Here is a 22,639-nt window from a genome sequence, read left to right as displayed (position 1 = left end):
TACCATACTCTGTGCTGCATGCCCAAATGACAGAGGTGAATAAGACACTGTCCCTGATCAGGCTGTGGTTGGGACTTGAAGGGTGCAGGTATTTTCTCAGAGAGGTGATAGAGTATTCTGAACCAGGACAGGAGGAAGTATCCTTGTGTTGCTTGAAGGATGTCCTTTGGGGCTTGAGGGGAGTGGCATGGAGCTGATCAGTTTCCTTCCATTTGTTCAAAGCTTTTGTCTCATTAGATTCAATTTCTTCTTCTGTACAGTGTGGATAATTCTCAAATCAGCTTGAGAAAGATATAGGAACAGACAGAAGGATTCTAGAGGGGCATTAGCTTTTTTTCTACACATGTGCTAACAATTTCCATCTTTTCCCCATTCTCTTATTGAAGTTGAAGTCCTATGTTTCAATTTCTATTATAGCAAAGCGAATATGATTGAGATAGGGAATTTGCTTTTTTTAAAAAAGTTTTTAAGAGGGATGAATGAGTGGGGAGACAGAGAAGAGTTGCCTCCCTGTCCATCACCAAGTCCCGGAGTTCACTCAAACTCATGTCCATCGAGTCAGTGATGCCATCCAACCATCTCATCCTCTGTCACCCCATTCTCCTCCTGCCTTCAATCTTTCCCAGCTTTGGAGTCTTTTCCAATGAGTCAACTCTTTGCATGTGGGCTGATTTCTCTCTCTTCTCTCTCCCAGGATCCTTGTATCTCTTCTGTATCTCTTCTGACTATATCCTTTTTCAAGTGTATTTGATTATTATCCACATTGTGTTCGATTTTCTCTCTCCATACCTCTTACTCATTTCTCTGTTGCTCTCTGTATGTCTGTCTCACTCCCACTCTCTATCAACTCTTCACTTTTGTTTCTCTGTTTATTTCTTCATCTTGGTCTCTCTCATCACTTGGTATTTCCCTGTCTTGTCTGTTTTATTTCATCCCCTGCCCGTCTTTGTTATTCTTGATTTCTGTCTGACTCTCCTTCCTTTTCTCATTATTGTCTTTCATTGTAATATAGACTTTGATCTATTTTTACTCATCACATTGGATTAAAATTAAAATTCTATGGACTTCATTAAAATTATATTAGCTCAGGCTTCTTAAAAGATGGAGCCAGTTTTTTTCTGCCAAAATTCCTGTCAGTTATAGATGCTGTAACCTGACAGTTTTCAGTTCAGTTCAGTTCAGTCACTCAGTCGTGTCCTACTCTTTGTGACCCCATGGACTGCAGCACGCCAGGCCTCCCTGTCCATCACCAATTCCTGGAGTTCACTCAAACTCATGTCCATCGAGTCAGTGATGCCATCCAACCATCTCATCCTCTGTCACACCATTCTCCTCCTGCCTTCAATCTTTCCCAGCTTTGGAGTCTTTTCCAATGAGTCAACTCTTCGCATGAGGTGGCCAAAGTATTGGAGTTTCAGCTTCAGCTTCAGTCCTTCCATTGAACATCCAGGATTGATCTCCTTTAGGATGGATTGGTTGGATCTCCTTGCAGTCCAAGGGACTCTCAAGAGTCTTCTCCAACACCACAGTTCAAAAGCATCAATTCTTCTGCACTCAGCTTTCTTTACAGTCCAACTCTCACATCCATACATGACTACTGGAAGAACCATAGCCTTGACTAGATGGACCTTTGTTGGCAAAGTAATGTCTGCTTTTTTTTTTTTTTTAACTTTATTTTACTTTACAATACTGTATTGGTTTTGCCATACATCACCATGAATCCACCATGGGTGTACACGTGTTCCCAATCCTGCTGTCTAGGTTGGTCATAGCTTTCCTTCCAAGGAGTAAGCGTCTTTTAATTTCATGGCTGCAGTCACCATCTGCAGTGATTTCGGAGCCCAAAATAGTAAAGTCTGACACTGTTTCCACTGTTTCCCCATCTATTTGCCATGAAGTGATGGGACCGGTCCCTCTAGTCAAGGCTATGGTTTTTCCAGTGGTCATGTATGGATGTGAGAGTTGAACTATAAAGGAAGCTGAGTGCCAAAGGATTGATGCTTTTGAACTGTGGTGTTGGAGAAGACCCATGAGAGTCCCTTGGACTACAAGGAGATCCAACCGGTCTATTCTAAAGGAGATCAGCCCTGGGTGTTCTTTGGAAGGAATGATGCTGAAGCTGAAACTCCAGTACTTTGACCACCTCATGCGAAGAGTTGACTCATTGGAAAAGACTCTGATGCTGGGAGGGATTGGGAGCAGGAGGAGAAGGGGGCGACCGAGGATGAGATGGCTGGATGGCATCACCAACTCGATGGACATGAGTTTGAGTGAACTCTGGGAGTTGGTGATGGACAGGGAGGCCTGGCGTGCTGCATGGGGTTGCAAAGAGTCAGTCGGACATGACTTAGCAACTGAACTGAACTGAACTGATGGGACTGGATGCCATGATCTTAGTTTTCTGAATGTTGAGCTTTAAGCCAACTTTTTCACTCTCCTCTTTCACTTTCATCAAGAAGCTCTTTAGTTCTTCTTCACTTTCTGCCATAAGGGTGGTGTTATCTGTATATCTGAGGTTATTGATATTTCTCCTGGCAATCTTGATTCCAGCTTGTGCTTCCTCCAGCCCAGCATTTCTCATGATGTACTCTGCATATAAGTTAAATAAGCAGGGTGACAATATACAGCCTTGACATACTCCTTTTCCTATTTGGAACCAGTCTGTTGTTCCATTTTGTTCTACCTTTTTATTGTTGATTTGTAGAGATTTTTCATAGATTCTGAGCTGAGTGCTTTGTGAGATATAGTGTGTATTTAGAATATCTCCTCCTAGTCTGCTGTTGTTCAGTCACTGAATTGTGTCTGACACTTTGCAACCCCATGAACTGCAGAATGCCAGGCTTCCCTGTCCTTCACTACCTCCTGGAGTTTGCTCAAAGTCATGTCCATTGAGTCAGTGATACCATCCAACCATCTCATCCTCTGTCACCCCCTTCTCCTTTTGCCCTCAATCTTTCTCTGCATCAGGGTCTTTTCCAATGAGTCACTCTTCACATTAGGTGACCAAAGTACTGGAGCTTCAGCTTTAGCATCAGTCCTTCCAATGAATATTCAAGGTTGATCTCCTTTAGGATTGATTGGTTTGATCTCCTTGCAGTCCAAGGGACTCTCAAGAGTCTTCTCCAACACCACAGTTCAAAAACATCAGTTCTGCGGCTCTCAGCCTTCTTTATAGTCCAACTCTTATATTTGTACATGATTACTGGAAAAACCATAGCTTTGACAATAGGGACCTTTGTTGGCAAAGTAGTGTCTCTGCTTTTTAATATGCTGTCTAGGTTTTTTAATAGCTTTTATTCCAAGCAGCAAGCATCTTTTAATTTTGTGGCTGCAGTCACTGTCCATGGTGATTTTGAAGCTCAAGAAAATAAAATCTTTCACTGTTTCCAATTTTCCCCCATCTATTTGCCATGATGTGATGGGACCAGATGCCATGGTCTTCATTTTTTAAAAGTTGAGTTTTTAAGCCAGCTTTATCACTCTCCTGTTTCACCTTCATGAAGAAACACTTTAGTTCCTCTTCACTTTCTACCATTAAAGTGGTATCATCTGCTTATCTGAGGTTGTTGCTATTTGGCCCAGCAATCTTGATTCCAGCTTGTGAGTGTACAGCCCAGCATTTGGCATGATGAACCCAGCATATAGGTTAAATAAGCAGGGTGACAATATATGGTCTTGATGTACTCCTTTCTCAATTTCAAGCCAGTCCACTGTTCCATGTCTTGTTCTAACTGCTGCTTCTGGCCCTGCATACAGGTTTCTCAGGAGACAGTTAAGATGGTCTGGTATTCCTATCTCTTTCAGAATTTTCCAGTTTGTCATGATCCACAGTCAAAGGTGTTAGCATAGTCAGTGAAGCAGAAGTAGATGTTTTTTGGAATTTTCTGGCTTTTTCTCTGATCCAGAGGATCATAGACCCTTTCTAGGTAATAACAGAAGTAGCGATAAAGGAGTAGGTTATCTGGTCTCTTGCTGCTGCTGCTGCTGCTGCTGCTAAGTCACTTCAGTCGTGTCCGACTCTGTGCGACCCCATAGACAGCAGCCCACCAGACTCCCCTGTCCCTGGGATTCTCCAGGCAAGAACACTGGAGTGGGTTGCCATTTCCTTCTCCAGTGCATGAAAGTGAAAAGTGAAAGTGAAGTCGCTCAGTCATGTCCGACTCTTAGCGACTTCATGGACTGCAGCCTACCAGGCTCCTCCATCCATGGGATTGTCCAGGCAAGAGTACTGGAGTGGGATGCCATTACCTTCTCTGTTTGGTCTCTGGAGGTTGTAGTTTTTATCAAATATAGTACATTTGCAATGTTTATTTCTCCAAATGATTTTTCTGTTCGTTTATTATGGGACTTCAATTATATATATGTTAACATGCTAGATACTTCCACAGCTTATTGATATTCTGCCTTTTTTCCCCCTCAATTTTTATCCCTTCTTTGTCCTTTATTTTTCATGCTTGATATTTGTGATGTTCAAGAGTGTGGATCTTTTCTTCTGCAACTAAGACCATTTATTTGATTTTTCATTTCAGATGTTTTTTAGCATTAGAAGTTCTATTTGGTTCTACTTTTGTATTTCTAATTATACTCATGTTTTCCTTGAAATATTTTAGAATACTTACAATATCTTTTTTCTTCCATCTTTTGTTTTTATAAACAAAGATGATATTTTTAGCGATAAAAGGTACAATTCACAAAGGAGATAGACATCATAAACCATTACGCACCTAACAACAGAGAAACAAAGATACATAAAGCAAAGATGAGAAGAAATGTAAGGGAAAAGGAAAAAATATATAATCATAGTGAGACATATTAATATTTCTCTAAGAATATTTTTTCAATTGCAGAAAAAATAAGAATAGATGTGTCTTGAATGATGTCATTAATAATTTAAATATAATAGTTTTATATTTATATTAATCTTATAGCCTACAGAGCTATATTTAAAATTTTGTATCTCATTTGTTATTTGGTTTCCATAGGACATTTAGAAAAACTGACAAAAAGGTAAACATTACTAAATTTCAAGAAGTAGAATTCTTTTCTTGTGTGATTCAGTTATACAAATACACATATATTATTTTGGAAATTATTTTCCATTACAGGTTATAATAAGATATTGACTTTGTTCCCTGTGCTACATAGTAAACCTTGGTTGCTTGTTCCATATCTATTTTTAAAGTTAGAAATCTAGCGTTCTATTCATACTAAGTCAATCAGGTGAAATCAAAATGTTAGAAATTTTTTAGTTAGGCAAAAATTGATAAATCTTCAAATATATATATTATACATATTATTTATATGTGAAAGTGAAAGTCACTCAGTTGTGTCTGACTCTGCTCCCCCATGGACTATATAATCCATGGAGTTCTCCAGGCCAGAATACTGGAGTGGGTAGCCTTTCCCTTCTCCAGGGGATCTTCCCGAACCAGGAATTGAACCAGGGTCTCCTGCATTGCAGGTGGATTCTTTACCAACTGAGCTATCAGGGAAGCCCTATATTATTTATATATATGTATACAAAAGATTTTCTACTATGCTTGTTAAAGGCTTGAGAAAGAACATTAGGAAAAAAAAAAAAGAGAAGGTGGAGAAATTGGAAAACATAAACTAGATGAAATGGGAGCACCGAATGTAAAATAGAAAATGTGAACCAAGCTGGATGAAAGTAAAAGATCCTCATAGAGTCCAGTTGTTTTTAAACATGGCTGCTCATTAGGAACATATCTGAAACTCTGACCTATAAAAAACAAGTAACACCTGGACATTTATATTTTTCAAAGAATTCCAAGGTAATACTGATATGCATCTGGATTTTTAAAAATGATTACAGGTTTTTCTATTAAATGCTACTTTTGGTGATACAGATTTCTATTTTCTGTTGACCAGTCATGATACCACGGTACTAAGTGAGTAATGGTTACATAGTCACAGTAGTAAAAGATGTTGATCAGTTTTCACAATCAATAGCCAGACGAAAAATGAAAGATAATTACTGTTGCAAGCCAAAATGGGAACATGATTAACCTAACAACATAAAATAATTACATACAATTTGGGGGATCAAGCCGAGTGATGTGGTAAGTGGAACTGCATACATGCACATGTTTTCATCTGCTCAGCCAGTCTGTGTCTTTTGGTTGATACATTTAATCCATTTACATTTAAGTTAATTATCAATATATATGATCCTATTACTGTTTTCTTGTTTTGGGTTTATTTTCTATAAGTAGATATTTTCTTTCTCTTGTTTTCTGCCTAGACAAGTTCCTTTAGCGTTTGTTGTAAAGTTGATTTGGTGATGCTGAGTTCTCTTAACTTTTGCTTTTCTGGAAAGCTTTTGATTTCTCCGTCAAACCCAAAGGAGAGTTTTGCTTGATAGAGTATTCCTGATTGTAGTTGCTTCCCTTTCATCATTTTAAATATATCATGCCACTCTCTTCTGATTTACAAGTTTAGTTACGAAATCAGCTGATAGCCTAATGGGAGTTCCCTAGTAAGTTACTTGTCATTTCCCCCTTGTTGCTTTTAACATTTTATCTCTGTCTTTAATTTTTGTCAATTTGGTTACTATGTGTCTTGGTGTGTTTCTCCTGGGGTTTATCCTGCCTGGGATTTTCTGTGCTTCCTGGACTTGGTTGACTGTTTCTTTTCCCATGTTAGAGAAGTTTTCAGCTATTAGCTCTTCAAATATTTTCTTAGATGCTTTCTCTCTCTCGTCTTCTGGGACTCCTGTAATGCGAATGTTGATGTGTTTAATGTTGTCCTAAAGGTCTCTTTTTTTCATCTTGAAGATCTTTTTTGTACAGTTCTTCTGTGTATTCTTGCCACCTCTTCTTAATATCTTCTGCTTCTGTTAGGTCCATACCATTTCTGTCCTTTTTGGAGCCCATCTTTGCCTGAAATGTTCCCTTGGTAACTCTAATTTCTTGAAGAGATCTAGAGTCTTTCCCATTCTGTTGTTTTCCTCTATTTCTTTGCATTGATCGCTGAGGAAGGCTTTCTTATCTCTTCTTGCTATTCTTTGGAACTCTGCATTCAGATGCTTCTATCTTTTCTTTCTCCATCTTCAAGACCAAGATAATCACGATGGTGTGATCACTCACCTAGAGCCAGATCCTGGGATGTGAAGTCAAGTGGGCCTTAGAAAGCATCACTACGAACAAAGCTAGTGGACGTGATGGCATTCCAGTTGAACTATTTCAAATCCTGAAAGATGATGCTGTGAAAGTGCTGCATTCAACATGCCAGCAAATTTGGAAAACTCAGCAGTGGCCACAGGACTGGAAAAGGTCAGTTTTCATTCCAATCCCAAAGAAAGGCAATGCCAAATAATGCTCAAACTACTGCACAATTGCACTCATCTTACATGCTAGTAAAGTAATGCTCAAAATTCTACAAGCCAGGCTTCAGCACTACATGAACCGTGAACTTCCAGATGTTCAAGCTGGTTTTAGAAAAGGCAGAGGAACCAGAGATCAAATTGCCAACATCTGTTGGATCATCAAAAAAGCAATAGAGTTCCAGAAAAACATCTATTTCTGCTTTATTGCCTATGCCAAATCCTTTGACTGTGTGGGTCACAATAAGCTGTGGAAAATTCCGAAAGAGATGGGAATACCAGACCACCTGATCTGCCTCTTGAGAAACCTGTATGCAGGTCAGGAAGCAATAGTTAGAACTGGACATGGAACAACAGACTGGTTCCAAATAGGAAAAGAAGTATGTCAAGGCTGTATACTGTCACCCTGCTTAATTAACTTCTATGCAGAGTACATCCTGAGAAACACTGGGCTGGAAGAAGCACAAGCTGAAATCAAGATTGCCGGGAGAAATATCAATAACCTCAGATATGCAGATGACACCACCCTTATGGCAGAAAGTGAAGAGGAACTAAAAATCCTCTTTGATGAAAGTCAAAGTAGAGAGTGAAAAAGTTGGCTTAAAGCTCAACATTCAGAAAACGAAGATCATGGTATCTAGTCCCATCACTTCATGGGAAATAGATGGGGAATCAGTGGAAACAGTGTCAAACTTTATTTTTTTGGGCTCCAAAATCACTGCAGATGGTGACTGCAGCCATGAAATTTAAAGATGCTTACTCCTTGGAAGAAAAGTTATGACCAACCTAGATAGCATATTGAAAAGCAGAGACATTACTTTGCCAACAAAGGTCCGTCTAGTCAAGGCTATGGTTTTTCCAGTAGTCATGTATGGATATGAGAGTTGGACTGTGAAGACGGCTGAGCGCCGAAGAACTGATGCTTTTGAACTGTGGTGTTGGAGAAGACTCCTGAGAGTCCTTGGACTGCAAGGAGATCCAACCAGTCCATTATGAAGGAGATAAGCCCTGGGATTTCTTTGGAAGGAATGATGCTAAAGCTGAAACTCCAGTACTTTGGCCACCTCATGTGAAGAGTTGACTCTTTGGAAAAGATTCTGGTGCTGGGAGCGATTGGGGGCAGGAGGAGAAGGGGACGACAGAGGATGAGATAGCTGGATGGCATCACTGATTCGATGGACATGAGTTTGAGTGAACTCTGGGAGTTGGTGATGGACAGGGAGGCCTGGTGTGCTGTGATTCACGGGGTCGCAAAGAGTCGGACACGACTGAGTGACTGAACTGAACTTTTGGGTCTATGGGCTCTTGGTCTGGTTACTGGTGAGCTTCAAGAGGGTTTACATTAAGGGGGACCTTCTGAGGCTGCCGCTGCCTCTCCCCCACCTCCTGTAGAGAGCTTCTGCTGGCCCACACCTACTCAGGAGACCTGCCGACACTAGCGGGTAGTTTTGCTTCAGTCTCCTGTGGTTGGGGGTGTGGGGGTTACTGCTGCTTTCCTCTGAGTCTTGGTTGACACAAGACTTTGTTTGTGACCTTCAAAACTGGAGGCTCCATTTCTCCCAGTCCTGTGGAAATCTTGTCATCAGATCCCACTGGCCTTCAAGGACAGATTCCCTGGGGATTCCCAGTCCCTTTGTTGGATCCCCAGGTTGGAAGCCTGACGTGGGGTTTAGAACCGTCGCTACAGTGGGAGAACTTCTTTGGTATTATTTTTCTCCAGTTTCTGGGTTGCCCATCCAGTGGGGTTGTGATTTGATTTTATCATGATTGTGCCCCTCCTACCATCTCCCTGCAGCTTCTTCTTTGTCTTTGGACAAAGAAGATACTTTGGAGTATCTTTCTCTGGTGGGTTCCACTGTTCTTCTGTTGGTGGTTGTGCAATAGCTAGTTGTGATTATGGTGGTCTCACAGGAGGAGATGAGCGCACATACTTCTATTCTGACGTCTTGAACAGAAGTCTTTTCTATTATCTTTTTAAAAAAATTGTGAAGGATAGTTGATTTAAAATATTATGTTAGTTTCAGGTGTATAACATAGTGATTCATTGTTTTTATGGGTTATCCTCCATTTAAAGTTACTACAAAATAGTGGCTGTGTTTTCCTGTGCATTACAATGTATCCTCATCGCTTATTTTATACACAGCAGTTTGTGTCTCAATCCTGTTCCTGTCTCACCACTCCCTTCTTTTTTTGCCTCACTGGTGACCACTAGTTTGGTCTCTATATCCATGGGCCTGCTTCTGTTTTGTTATATATATTCATTTATTTTAGATTTTGGAGAGGGAAATGGCAACCCACTCCAGCATTCTTGCCTGGAAAATTCCATGGACAGGGGAGCCTGGTGGGTGTCAGTCCATGGGGTCGCAGAGAATCAGACACGACTGAGCACAGAGTACGGTACATTTTAGATTTTAGGTTCCAAATATATGCGATAACCTATAGCATTTGTCTTTCTCTGACTTATTTCCTTAAGCAAGATACTCTTTTGGACCGTTTTGTTGCAGATGTCACAATTTCATCTTTTTTATGGCTGAGTGATATTCCATTGTGTATATATACATCACATTCTCTTTATTCATTCATCTGTTGATGGACGCTTAAGATTGCATCCATATCTTGGCAATTGTAAATAATGCCACTATGAACATTGGGGTGCTGGTTTCTTTTCTAATAAGTATATTTTTTTTCTTCATTCATTTCTTTCCAGCAATGGAATTACTGGATCATGTGGTAATTCTACTTTTAATTTTTGAGGACTCCATACTGTTTTCAATAATGGCTGCCCCAATTTACAGTCCCATCAACAACATATTAGGGTTTCCTTTTCTCTACATCCTCGCCAACATTTGTTATTTGTAGACTTTTGGTGATAGCCATTCTTACAGGTGTGAGGTGATATCTCATTGTGGTTTTGATTTATATCTAGCTAGAATCAAGATTGCCGGAAGAAATATCAATAACCTCAGATATGCAGATGACACCACCCTTATGGCAGAACGTGAAGAGGAACTAAAAAGCCTCTTGATGAAAGTGAAAGAGGAAAGCGAAAAAGTTGGCTTAAAGCTCAACATTCAGAAAATGAAGATCATGGCATCCGGTCCCATCACTTCATGGGAAATTGCCGGGGTCCAGCCCCTGTGAATCCAGGGTGATTTGAAGGGGAGACGGATAGGCGAGGAAAACTTATTTATTTAGAGATATAAGATTAGATTAGGAAGAAATAGTATAGTAGGGAATTTAGGTGGAGAAAAAATGCTGAATAACTTGGTTTATGGGGAAAACCAATAAAACCTCGAGACAAGAGGTTTGCACCATCTACGTTAGACCACCAGTGTCCACTTGAATATTGAAGGGTGCCCCACCTTAGGCTCCCTTTCACATGGATCTTAGCAGCCAGGGCAAGTAAGTAGACGTGGTGAGCCTCCGCGCTCCAGATGGGAATTCAGCCGAGAAAGGGGAGAAAAGAACAACATGGGGGAGCCCAGCATCAGTGCGAGACTCCAAAAACTATTTTTCAAAATCAGCTTATATACCCCAAGTTGTACATAAAGAAATAATGGAATATGCAGAGTTATGCAGGGGCAGCAGTCCTGACCCTAACTGAGACCAGGCTTTCTTTTTGCATACCCTCCCGTACACAAAAGGTCTCAGGTGGTTTACATTATCTTCTGGCCAAGAGGCCTGTTAACATTTTTATGGCTCTCTTCCTGGATAATTGTCTATCAACCAGAAAACTTTTCCCTAGAAGTGTTTTTTCTTTACTCTGCATCACCCTCAAAGTAATAAATAAAGTTACATTCCTGTAGAACAAAGGTGCAGTGGGTTATAACAAAGAAAGTACTTAACTCAAAGATCTAATGTTGCTAATACCAGGTCTACCACCTGTTTTTCTATATACCAACTATCTCTACAAATGAAAGATATGAAAATTTGGCAGCAGTATTGGCTCAACAAATGAAACCTTTAATCAGTCCTATTCTAATGATTTTGACTCCTCAGAAGCCTCTACATTCCTAGGATGTTTTAAGCTTCCTGTGCCTCCTGCAGTTGGAGGCCTCAAACAATCACATGCACAGCTGTAACGAGTCCTGCAGGCAGGCTAGAAAGCCATCAGAGGGGTTTTTGGATTGAAACGCTCATATTATGCCCTGGAGATTTATTATCTAAAAGCTCCAATTTTTTCCAGAAAAAGGTGGTGGGGGGACAGCCCCCTGTTAATGACAGAAGAGTAGGTGGAAAGCATAACACAGTAAAGCAGGCAGACTCTGGTCTTGGGGGTGGATGCTCAGGGGGAACCCCTGAAGCCTGATCACGTCCTTGCATTTTGTCAGGCTTCCTTCCACATGACCTTGTCACGGGCGGGATTCCTCACGCTGGCCCCAGGCAGGAAATAGATGGGGAAACAGTGGAAACAGTGTCAGACTTTATTTTTTGGGGCTCCAAAATCACTGCAGATGGTGACTGCAGCCATGAAATTAAAAGACGCTTACTCCTTGGAAGAAAAGTTATGACCAACCTAGATAGTATATTCAAAAGTAGAGACGTTACTTTGCCGACTAAGGTCTGTCTAGTCAAGGCTATGGTTTTTCCAGTAGTCATGTATGGATGTGAGAGTTGGACTGTGAAGAAAGCTGAGCACCGAAGAATTGATGCTTTTGAACTGTGGTGTTGGAGAAGACTCTTGAGAGTCCCTTGGACTGCAAGGATATCCAACCAGTCCATTCTGAAGGAGATCAACCCTGGGATTTCTTTGGAAGGAATGATGCTAAAGCTGAAACTCCAGTACTTTGGCCACCTCATGTGAAGATTTGACTCATTGGAAAAGACTCTGATATTGGGAGGGATTGGGGGCAGGAGGCGAAGGGGACGACCGAGGATGAGATGGCTGGATGGCATCACGGACTCGATGAACGTGAGTGTGAGTGAACTCCGGGAGATGGTGATGGACAGGGAGGCGTGGCGTGCTGCGATTCATGGGGTCGCAAAGAGTTGGACACGACTGAGCGACTGAACTGAACTGAACTGAACTGAACTGATGATTAGCAATGTTGAGCATTTTTCTTATGTCTGCTGGACGTCTGTATATCTTCTTTGGAAATAGATTATTCAGATCTTTTGCTCATTCTTTAATTGAGCTGTTTGGTTTATTTAATATTGAGTTGTATGTGTTATTTATATATTTTGGTTATTAGCCCCTTATTGCTTATCTTATTTGTCAGTATTTTTTCCCATTTAGTAGGCTTTTTTTTTTCATTTTGTTCATGGTTTTCTTTGTTGTACAAAAGCTTTTAAGTTTAATTATGTCCCATTTGCTAATTTTTGCCTTTATTCTTTTGTCTAAGGAAACAGATCTACAAAAATATTGCTATGATTTATGTCAGAGAGTGTTCTGCCTTATTCTCTTCTAGGACTGTTATAGTTTTAGGTCTTACATTTAGGCCTTTAATTCATTTTTGGTTTATTTTTGTATACAATATGAGGATATGTTCTAATCATTTTTTGCATGTAGCTGTCCTATGTACAATATCATCTGAAAGGTCTTCATTTGCTGATTCTATCTTTTGTGTCATTTCTGGGAGACTTTCTATTATCTGATTTTTTTCCTGGTTGTTTCTGTGTCTTTTCATGAGTAGTAATTTTTGGTTGCCTGCTATAAATTTTATGTCATTGAGGTGTGTGCATGTGTGTGTATGTATGTGGTATGTCCCCATATGTGTATGCATTTTCATTTCCTTTTGAATCAAAAGCTTGTGGATCAGGTCCATTAGTTCAGGTTCACTTTTAAGCTTTATTTGGGTGAGTCTAGAGTGGACTTTACTTGGGGCTAATTAAATCCTCCTACTTTGCCACCTGATATGAAGAGGCAACTCACTGGAAAAGATCCTGATGGTGGGAAGAACTGCAGGCAGGAGGAGAAGGGGGCAACAGAGAATGAGATGGTTTGATGGTGTCACTGCCTCAGTGGACATGAATTTGAGCAGACTCTAGGAGTTGGTAAAGGACAGGGAAGCCTGGGGTGCTGTAGTCCATGGGGTTGCAAAGAGTTGGACACAACTTAGCAGCTGAACAACAAACACCCTCCTACTAATGCACAGCCCTTCTGAACTTTCCACTGAAAGCCCCAATACTCAACAAGCCTACTTGAACAAACTTATCTCCCAGCCCTATGTGTACTATGGGAATTGTTCAGCTTATGACTCCCAGGAAGCTACTCTTTGCCTGGCTTTATGGACTCTTATCCCTAACAAGTACATTTTGGTGTCTGACCAGACTCAAAGATAGACTATGCAGATTTATGAGGCTCTATCTTTACATACTTTTCTCTTTGACATAAATCTCCTCACAAATTCAAACTTCCTTATTCTCCCCAAACCCCATTCTGTCTCCTAAACACAGTGATAATGCTATATGTTACTGTTTTCCCACTCCTTATGCCACAGTCTGGAGAAGGCAATGGCACCCCCACTCCAGTACTCTTGCCTGGCTAATCCCATGGATGGAGGAGCCTGGTTGGCTGCAGTCCATGGGGTCAGGAAGAGTCGGACACAACTAAGAGACTTCACTTTCACTTTTCACTTTCATGCACTGGAGAAGGAAATGGCAACCCACTCCAGTGTTCTTGCCTGGAGAATCCCAGGGACAGGGGAGCCTGGTGGGCTGCTGTCTATGGGGTCGCACAGAGTCGGACACGACTGAAGCAACTTAGCAGCAGCAGCATGCCACAGTCTATATGACATATGCATATAGGATATATACTATATAGACGGTAATATACACTATAATATGTATATATATATATATATATATGGAGTACATACTGTAGTATATGTATAGTACCTTTATGTAAAATGTGATCTTAGGGCTCATTTCATTTGTTTTTCTTCTCTCAGAAATTGCGGTCTTCCCTCCCTGCTAAACAGTATCTGAAAATAGTTGTATCATATATTTCTGCAGTTTCTTTATGTTTATAGGAGGAAGGCAAGTCCATGGTGCTGACGGCAGAAGTCCCTGCTAATTTAGTTTTAGTTCTGATTTATTCTTGTTTAAATGGGTGGATAGCTAATGGAAATTCTATCCTGCTGATTATGCAGGGCCTCTGAGATTTGAGCCTAGGTATTGACTCACCTGGTATAGAGTTTTGATTAAGATTGGGCCATCCTGAATGACAGCAAGATTACTAGCAAAGAAAGATGAGGCACTTTTATTAGATTACTGTTTCATTAATTTAGCCTTAGTAAAGTTTTTAAAAATTCTTCAGTTTTTGTTATACTCTTTTGAATCAGATCCTGTTATTTTAAATGTTTTCCTGATGTGAATTGGTTTAGCTCTATTGTCAATTACTGTATCATTTTAAAATATTAGGAGCATCATTTCTTGCTATTACAACCATCTATGCTGAGACTGGATCAGGTTTTGTGGTACCAAGTGCTTCTGCCAAGGCAGGAGTGGAGGCCTTGAACAAGTGAGTACTATCTTGTTAATCTTATATTACTGTGTATATGGTAATCTAAGAAGTACTCTCAGGTTAATCTTGTCCCTGAAGATGATGTGCTTTGAAAGCCTGTGTAACTGAAACAATGACTAATTTGGATTTGCCAGGAGACATCGTGTCTCGTGAATAGTCTTATTTTTCTATAGCTGCACTGTCCATTAGAATTCTCTGTAGTGATTAAACTATTCTGCAGATCTGTACTATCCAGTAGCTACAAGCGGCCATTGAACCCTTGCATTGTGGTTACTGCGACTGAGAAACTAATTATTACTTAATTTTAATCACTTATCTAGTACGACTGTATTATAAAGTTTGAGGAAAGGGCTGAGAGGAGCTTAGACTGGAGTGTCCATGTGTCTCTACCAGTGCCCCCTCTGACCTCCCTTAAATACGCTTTCATCCTTTTATTGCACTTGCTACACTATTATACAGGACTAATAGAACTAGCATAGACAGTGCCCACCTATCAGGTCTTGTGGCTTTTTCTCAGCAGTATATGATTGCTTTTTGAGTTTATTCCCCATTGGACTTCCCCAATGTCTTTGTTTTAATGTAAGTTCTTATTGCTTTTCTTTCTTATTACAATAGCCCCATAATATGCTTCTCTGCTGCCAGTTTATTTTTTATTCACGTTCCCACCAGACTCATCTTTCTAACAATGTATGCCTGCTTGTTATAATTCCCTAGGTAAAAACCTTATATCATTTTCTATTCATCTTTGGAATAAAAGCCAAAACTCAGTATAATATTCTAAACGGACTTGCCTTTGGCCTTTCTGTACTCATTGGCTTGTTAGATCAATATTTATTGTGTACCTTTTGTGTACGTGGCACTTCTAGTAGGTAGAGGTATATGGTAGTAATGGAAATAGAACAATCCTCATTCTCACCTGAGCTTGTATTCTTTTACCATTCTTCCTCTGCTTTAATCACTGTTATTTCTATGCTCTATACTTACTTAAACACATCATGCACTTTCATATATCTATGCCTAGATTGTGCTGTTGTTAGAATTTGTTATAATATATTTCACCTCCCTTCAGGGCTCTCATATCACTTCTTCTGGGATAGTTTTTCTCATTTCTTGGAGTAACAGGCAAGCTTGGCCTTGGAGTACAAAAGGAAGCAGGGCAAAGGCTAACAATTTTTGTCAAGAGAACGCACTGGTCACAGCAAACACCCTCTTCCAATAACACAAGAGATCACTCTACACATGGATGCTACCAAATGGTCAATACCAAAATCAGATTATATTCTTTGCAGCCAAAGATGGAGAAGCTCTATGCAGTTAGCAAAAACAAGACCTGGAGCTGACTGTGGCTCAGATCTTCAGCTCCTTATTGCAAAATTCAAACTTAAATTGAAGAAAGTAGGGAAAACCACTAGGCCATTCAGATATGACCTAAATCAAATCATTTATGATTATACAGTGGAGGTGACGAATGGATTCAAGGGACTAGATCTGGTAGACAGAGTGTCTGAAGAACTATGGACAGAGGTTTGTAACATTGTACATGATGAAGTGACCAAAACCATCCCCCAAGAAAGAATGCAAGAAGGCAAAATGGTCTGAGGAGGGCTTATAAATAGCTGAGGAAAGAAGAGAAGCAAAAAGCAAGGGAGAAGGGGAAGGATACACCCAACTGAATACCGAGTTTTAGAGAAGAGCAAGGAGGAATAAGAAGGCCTTCTTAAATGAACAATACAAAGAAGTAGATGAGGAAAACAGTAGAATGGAAGTGACTAGAGATCTCTTCAAGAAAATTGGAGATATCAAGGGAACATTTCGTGTTAGGTTGGGCACGACAAATGATGGAAACAGTAAGGACCTAGCAGTAGCAGGAGAGATAAGAAGAGGGAGAAAGAATACACAGAAGAACTATACAAAAAAGGTCTTAATGGCCGGGATAACCATGATGGTGTCACTCACGTAGAGCTCGACATCCTGCAGTGTGAAGTCAAATGGGCCTTAGGAAGTATTCCTACGAACAAAGCTGGTGGAAGCAATGGAATTCCAGCTGAACTATTTCAAATCCTTGAAGTTGATGTTGTTAAAGTACCACGCTCAATATATCAGCAAATATGGAAAACTTAGCAGTGGCCACAGGACTGGAAAATGTCAGTTTTCATTCCAAACCCAAAGAAGGGTGATGCCAATGAATGCTCAAACTATCTCACAATTGCACTCATTTCACATGGTAGTAAGTGATGCTCAAAATTCTCCAAGCTAGGCTTCAGCAGTACGTGAACTGAGAACTTCCAGATGTACAGCTGGGTTTAGAAAAGGCAGAGCAACCAGAGATCAAATTGACAGCATTTGATGGATCATAGAGAAAGCACGGGAATTCCAGAAAAATATCTACTTCTGCTTCACTGTCTGTGTTAAAGCCTTTGACTGTGTGGATCACAACAAACAGTGGAGAATTCTTAAAGAGATGGGGATACCAGACCGCCTTACTTGTCTCCTGAGAAACCTGTATGAGGGTCAAGAACCAACAGTTAGAATCTTACATGGAACAAGTAACTGGTTTACAATTGGAAAAGGAGTACGACAAGGCTATATATTGTCACCTTGTTTATTTAACTTCGATGCAGAGTACTCATGCAAAATGTCAGACTGGATGAATCAGGAGCTGGAATCAAGATTTCTGGAAGAAATAACAAGAGCCTCAGATATGCAGATGATACCACTCTAATGGTAGAAAGTGAAAAGGAACTAAAGAGCCTCTTGATGAAGGTGAAAGAGGAGAATGAAAAAGCTGTCTTGAAATTCAACATTCAGTAAACAAAGATCATGGCATCCAGTTCCATCACTTCATGACAAATAGGGAAAATTGGAAGCTGTGACAGACTGTATTTTCTTGGGCTCCAAAATCATTGCAGACAGTGACTGCAGGCACAAAATTAAAAGACGCTCCTTGGAAGGGAAGCTATGACAGACCTAGACAGTGTATTAAAAAGCAAAGACATCACTTTGCTGACTTAGGTCCATACAGAAAAGCTATGGTTTTTCCAGTAGTCATGTACAGATGTGAGAGTTGGACCATAAAGAAGGCTGAGCACTAAAGAATTGTGGCTTTCAAACTGTGGTGCTGGAGAAGACTCATGAGAGTCCCTTGGACTGTGTGGAGATCAAACCAGTAAGTCCTGAAGATAATCATCTGTTCATTGGGAGGACTGATTTTGAAGCTGAAACTCCAATACTTTGGTCACCTGATGGGAAGAGCTGACTCGTTGGAAAAGACTCTGATGCAGGGGAAGATTGAAGGCAAAAGGAGAAGAGGGTGGCAGAGGATGAGATGGTTGGATGGCATCACCGACTCAATGGACATAAATTTGAGCAAACTCTGAGAGAGAGTGAAGGACAGGAAAGCCTGGCGTTCTGCAGTCCATGGGGTCACAAAGAGTCAGACAGGACTTAGTGACTGAACAATAACCCTTTGCAGCTTTAAAATGTTGTTTATTCAAATCTAATGAGAAGAGTAACACATTAATAAATGCCATCTTGTGTTGTAGATTCTAAAATGAAGGTGCAGAGAGAAGGGCATGGTAGACCATTTTTAACTTATGATTAAAGTTATATAACTTCCCCAGTAGGATCTGTGTACTGTGAGAGAAGAAAGCAGATCTTATTCATCTTGCTCATTGCTCAGCAAGATCTGGTACATAACCAATGCTCAGTTCCTGCTGAACTACACAGTTCTCTCTTTTGAGTAGTTTTAAGGTACTTTTTAACATGTAAACTGATAATACACATTTCTTTGGGAGACAAAATTGTACTTTACTCAGCAGTTTAAACTTAGTCTGAATAGAGATAATTACCGTTTTTAAGGTCAAATGATATTGGAAATAACAGCTTAGAATGTGACCATTTTGACACCATTTGTACAATATCTATATTTGTTTTGTCGAGATCTTATTAGATATTTCAATTTCATGTTCTCTAAGGGCCATGATCCTGTGCTGCTTTTTTGATATTGTATTACTACACGGTGAATTGCACATAGTAGCTGCTCAGTAACTGTGTATGTTCTTCCCCAGCCTGAGTTCCCATCAGCCCTCTTCCATACCTTGTAGCACACAGTCATGCTACATAAGGTCTTTTAGGTCCTGGAGACTGCGTGTTGTTATGCCTTTGTCCTTTATACCCACTGACCCACGTTCCTGGACAGTCTTCTCTTCTCCACCCTCCCTTCCAATATCTTCCATCCTCTTCTCTTTCCCCCTTACTCCCACAAAATCCTCCTAATCCTTGTTCAAGTGTTAGCTCACTTATCACCTCCTGAAGGAAGCCTTCCCTCTTACTCCTGGTAGAGACGGGCACTTCTTCCTCTGAGTAATATTGGCACGTATTACACAGTTTCCATCTTTTACTTGATGAAGGCACTTGTAATGTTGCAGACACTGTGATCTAATGTACTATAAGTAAAGTTGCATTGAACTTTATAAGTGCGGGACTGAACTCCAGACAATGAGAGGAAGAGACATGATTCTCTCAGTTCTTTACGCTAAATAATGATAGCCTCTTTAAATATGTATACGGATATTGGTCTTCATACTAAAATGTGAATGGTAGGTAGTCTAGCATAGTGCTTAGGACACTAAAATGTAAATATTATATAGTACAGAAGACTGTGATTAAGGGCACATATTCTTGTGCTGGACTGCTAGAAGTTGACTCACTAGCCATATGACCCAGAGCAAATGACTTATTTTCTCTGTGCCTCAGTTTCCTTGTCTGTAACAGAGGGAATAATAGCAGTACTTACCTACTGGAGTTGCAGTCTCTGGCACGTAGTAAGCATGTCGTAAGTCTTGGTTAATAGTATTTGTAATTTATAGTATATTATTTTAGAAATCTGTACTGTTTGTTTTAATTTTTAGGTCTCTTGCAGCTGAATGGGGTAAATATGGAATGAGATTCAATGTGATTCAACCGGGGCCTATAAAAACCAAAGTAAGTTTTGGTTTGCTGATGATCACATTTTGAATGATTAAGAAGTGGATGATTAATAGATACATTCTGAAATATGCAGCATTTTCCAAGGATACCAGAGTTTGGAGCCCTGGTAGAAGGGCAGAGGGTTTTGGTATTATCCAACATAAGAAATCGGAGAAGGTGATGGCACCCCACTCCAGTACTCTTACCTGGAAAATCCCATGAATGGAGGAGCCTGGTGGGCTGCAGTCCATGGGGTGGTGAAGAGTCAGACATGACTGAGTGACTTCACTTTCACTTTTCACTTTCATGCATTGGAAAAGGAAATGGCAACCCACTCCAGTGTTCTTGCCTGGAGAATCCCAGGGACGGGGGAGCCTGGTGGGCTGCCGTCTATGGGGTCGCACAGAGGCGGACACGACTGAAGCGACTTAGCAGTAGCAGCAGTAGCAGTAACATAAGAAATAAGGAGCTAGGAAAGAAAATAGTAGTTACACAACTCCTTCATAAGGTCTATTTCAGTGTCTTAATATAATATTTCTGGGATCTTCTATGCCTTGAATTTTGGCATTTTGTCTGATTTGTTTTAATGATCTGTTATTATATTTCTTATTTTTTACTATATTTTACAGGTTCTTACTTTGACGTCCTTTTTTTTAAAATCATGGAAATTTAACTATATTTTAAATTTAAGAGATGCTTTCTAAATTTATCATATAAGCTTGGTCTTATATGTAGAAAATAGGTAGCATTTTCTTTGAGTCATATCTGTGCCTTTTCACTTTAAACACTCATGTCATCTAATTCCTGTGTCTCTGGGATTAAAAGTTCTTCTGATGGCATTCATTCTACCTGTAATCAGATATTCATTGCAATTCATATTATCACTTATGCTATTACAGACATTGCTCAAAAAGTTCACAGGTTCTCTGTTCTCTCACATTATCCCAAATAACTTCATTCTCATATCTTTTTGTTTTCATGTAAAGCAGGAATTTTTAATCCCACTTGAAATGTTGCTTTGAAGGCCCAGGTGAAATTTGCTAACTTTAACTTAATAAACTGAGGGGGCTTCCTTGGTGCCTCAAATGGTAAAGAATCCACCTGCAATGCAGGAGACCTGGGTTTGATCCCTGGATCAGGAAGATCCCCTGGAGAATGGAGTGGCTACCCACTCCAGTATTGTTATATAAATGGAAAATAATGCTAAGGAATATTTGCCTTATGGTGGTTCTGGGTTGTTAAATATTAACATGAAGATGGTTGTATTAAGTAGTTTGAAGGGTGGAAAATAGAAAAACTGCCTAAGTGAAACTTGACTGAATATCTTATTTGTTTGGCAGTTAAATTATAAAATATGATAAAATGAATGGAAAAATAATTCAAATGCACATTAAAATACTTGATTCAGAGTATCACTGTGTTAAGCACTGTCTGAAAAGGACTAAACAGTCATCAAAACTTCATTCTAGGACCTGAATATCTAGGAAAGGTCATCTGCATTTTATTATTTATTTAATATATATTTACTGAGTGCCTTCTGTGTGCAAAGGTGCTGAGAAAGATATAAAAACAGTTATGACAAAATGCTTGCCATCAAGGAGCTTTAGTCTAGCTAGCAATCTAGGTATGAGTTTTATGCAAGTGACAAGCATATAATTTTAAAGAAATTAAAAGAAAATTAAAATATGGAAACTCTGTAGCCAGCACTGATAGAACCAGGTTTGAGACCTTTGTCTATGATTTTCTTTATACCTGTCTAGGAAAAGTTGAAGGACTCACAAGGAGCCTGTGTGTGCTTGCTCTGTCTCATGTCTGTGTTACTGAAAAGAATTGTCACCCAGACTTCCAGGCAGTAGTAGAGGAAAAGTCAATGATTTTTTATTAATCAGTGTGCATGCATACTTTGGGCTTCCCAGCTGGCACCACTGGTGAAAAAAAAACCCACCTGCCAATGCAGGATACATAAGAGGTGAGAGTGCGATCCCTAGGTTGGGCAGATCCCCTGGAGGAGGCATGGCACCCCGCTCCAGCATTCCTTCCTGGAGAATCCTCATGGACAGAGGAGCTAGGCAGGCTACAGTCCATGGGGTCACAGAGAGTCAGACACGAATGAGCAAACTGTCACACAGTCACGAGCACACGCGTGCAAACTTTATCTTGGTCTGCTCCTTTTCATCATTAACAGAAGGCAGAAATCGTTTCGCAGATTTAGTTATGGTTTTTCTCTCTCTGGGACCTACTTGAATTTGATATTACTACATACTGATTTTCTTCCTTTCCTATGATTTTGAGAAAAAAAGGAGAAGGAGAAGGAATTTCCTCTTAAATATTTTCTACTTGGCTCATTTTTCTGTGTTAAATCAAATGACAGTAGCCCCCTTACTTCCGTCACACTAAACTTGTACATATTTCAGAATATTTTTGTATACATTTTTTCATTTCCCAGGCAAAACTTTTGTGAGATAGCTCAGACAGGCACCCTCATTTTACTTATGAAGAAACTAATGTAGAAAGATTATATGTTCTAGTGGTTTTTTAAGGGTCAATATTAGGCAAAATGAATGTGGAAGAATTTGGCAAAACTTTTGCTTATAGGGAGTAAGATATGAACAGGCTGCCTTAGTAACATTCCATTTATTGCAAATTTAGTTCTTAAATAGGATTTTTTGTTTTTGTTTTTTAAAAGCAACCTAATTATTTTCTTAACTTCTAAGGGTGCCTTTAGCCGTCTTGACCCAACCGGAGCATTTGAAAAAGAAATTATTGACAGAATTCCCTGTGGTCGTCTGGGAACTGTGGAAGAACTTGCAAATCTTGCTGCTTTCCTTTGTAGTGATTATGCTTCTTGGATTAATGGAGCTGTA

The 22,639-nt window shown here is 39.9% G+C and overlaps 1 protein-coding gene across 2 annotated transcripts in view; it reads left to right on the top strand.

Annotated features, from left to right (window-relative positions):
- DECR1 (2,4-dienoyl-CoA reductase 1) overlaps positions 1–22,639 on the top strand; it is a 42,314-nt gene that overhangs the window by 17,368 nt on the left and 2,307 nt on the right. For both annotated transcript variants that reach the window (XM_068983490.1, XM_068983489.1), the window contains exons 6-8: positions 14,705–14,804; positions 19,718–19,790; positions 22,490–22,636. In XM_068983490.1, coding sequence (XP_068839591.1) covers positions 14,705–14,804; positions 19,718–19,790; positions 22,490–22,636 — 320 coding nt within the window. The remainder of the gene's footprint in view (positions 1–14,704; positions 14,805–19,717; positions 19,791–22,489; positions 22,637–22,639) is intronic.

This window comes from Capricornis sumatraensis, chromosome 11 (assembly GCF_032405125.1).
Source record: "Capricornis sumatraensis isolate serow.1 chromosome 11, serow.2, whole genome shotgun sequence".
NCBI lineage: Eukaryota > Metazoa > Chordata > Mammalia > Artiodactyla > Bovidae > Capricornis > Capricornis sumatraensis.
The sequence above is the reverse complement of the archived record's forward strand: the minus strand, read 5'-3'. Positions and strand labels throughout refer to the sequence as shown.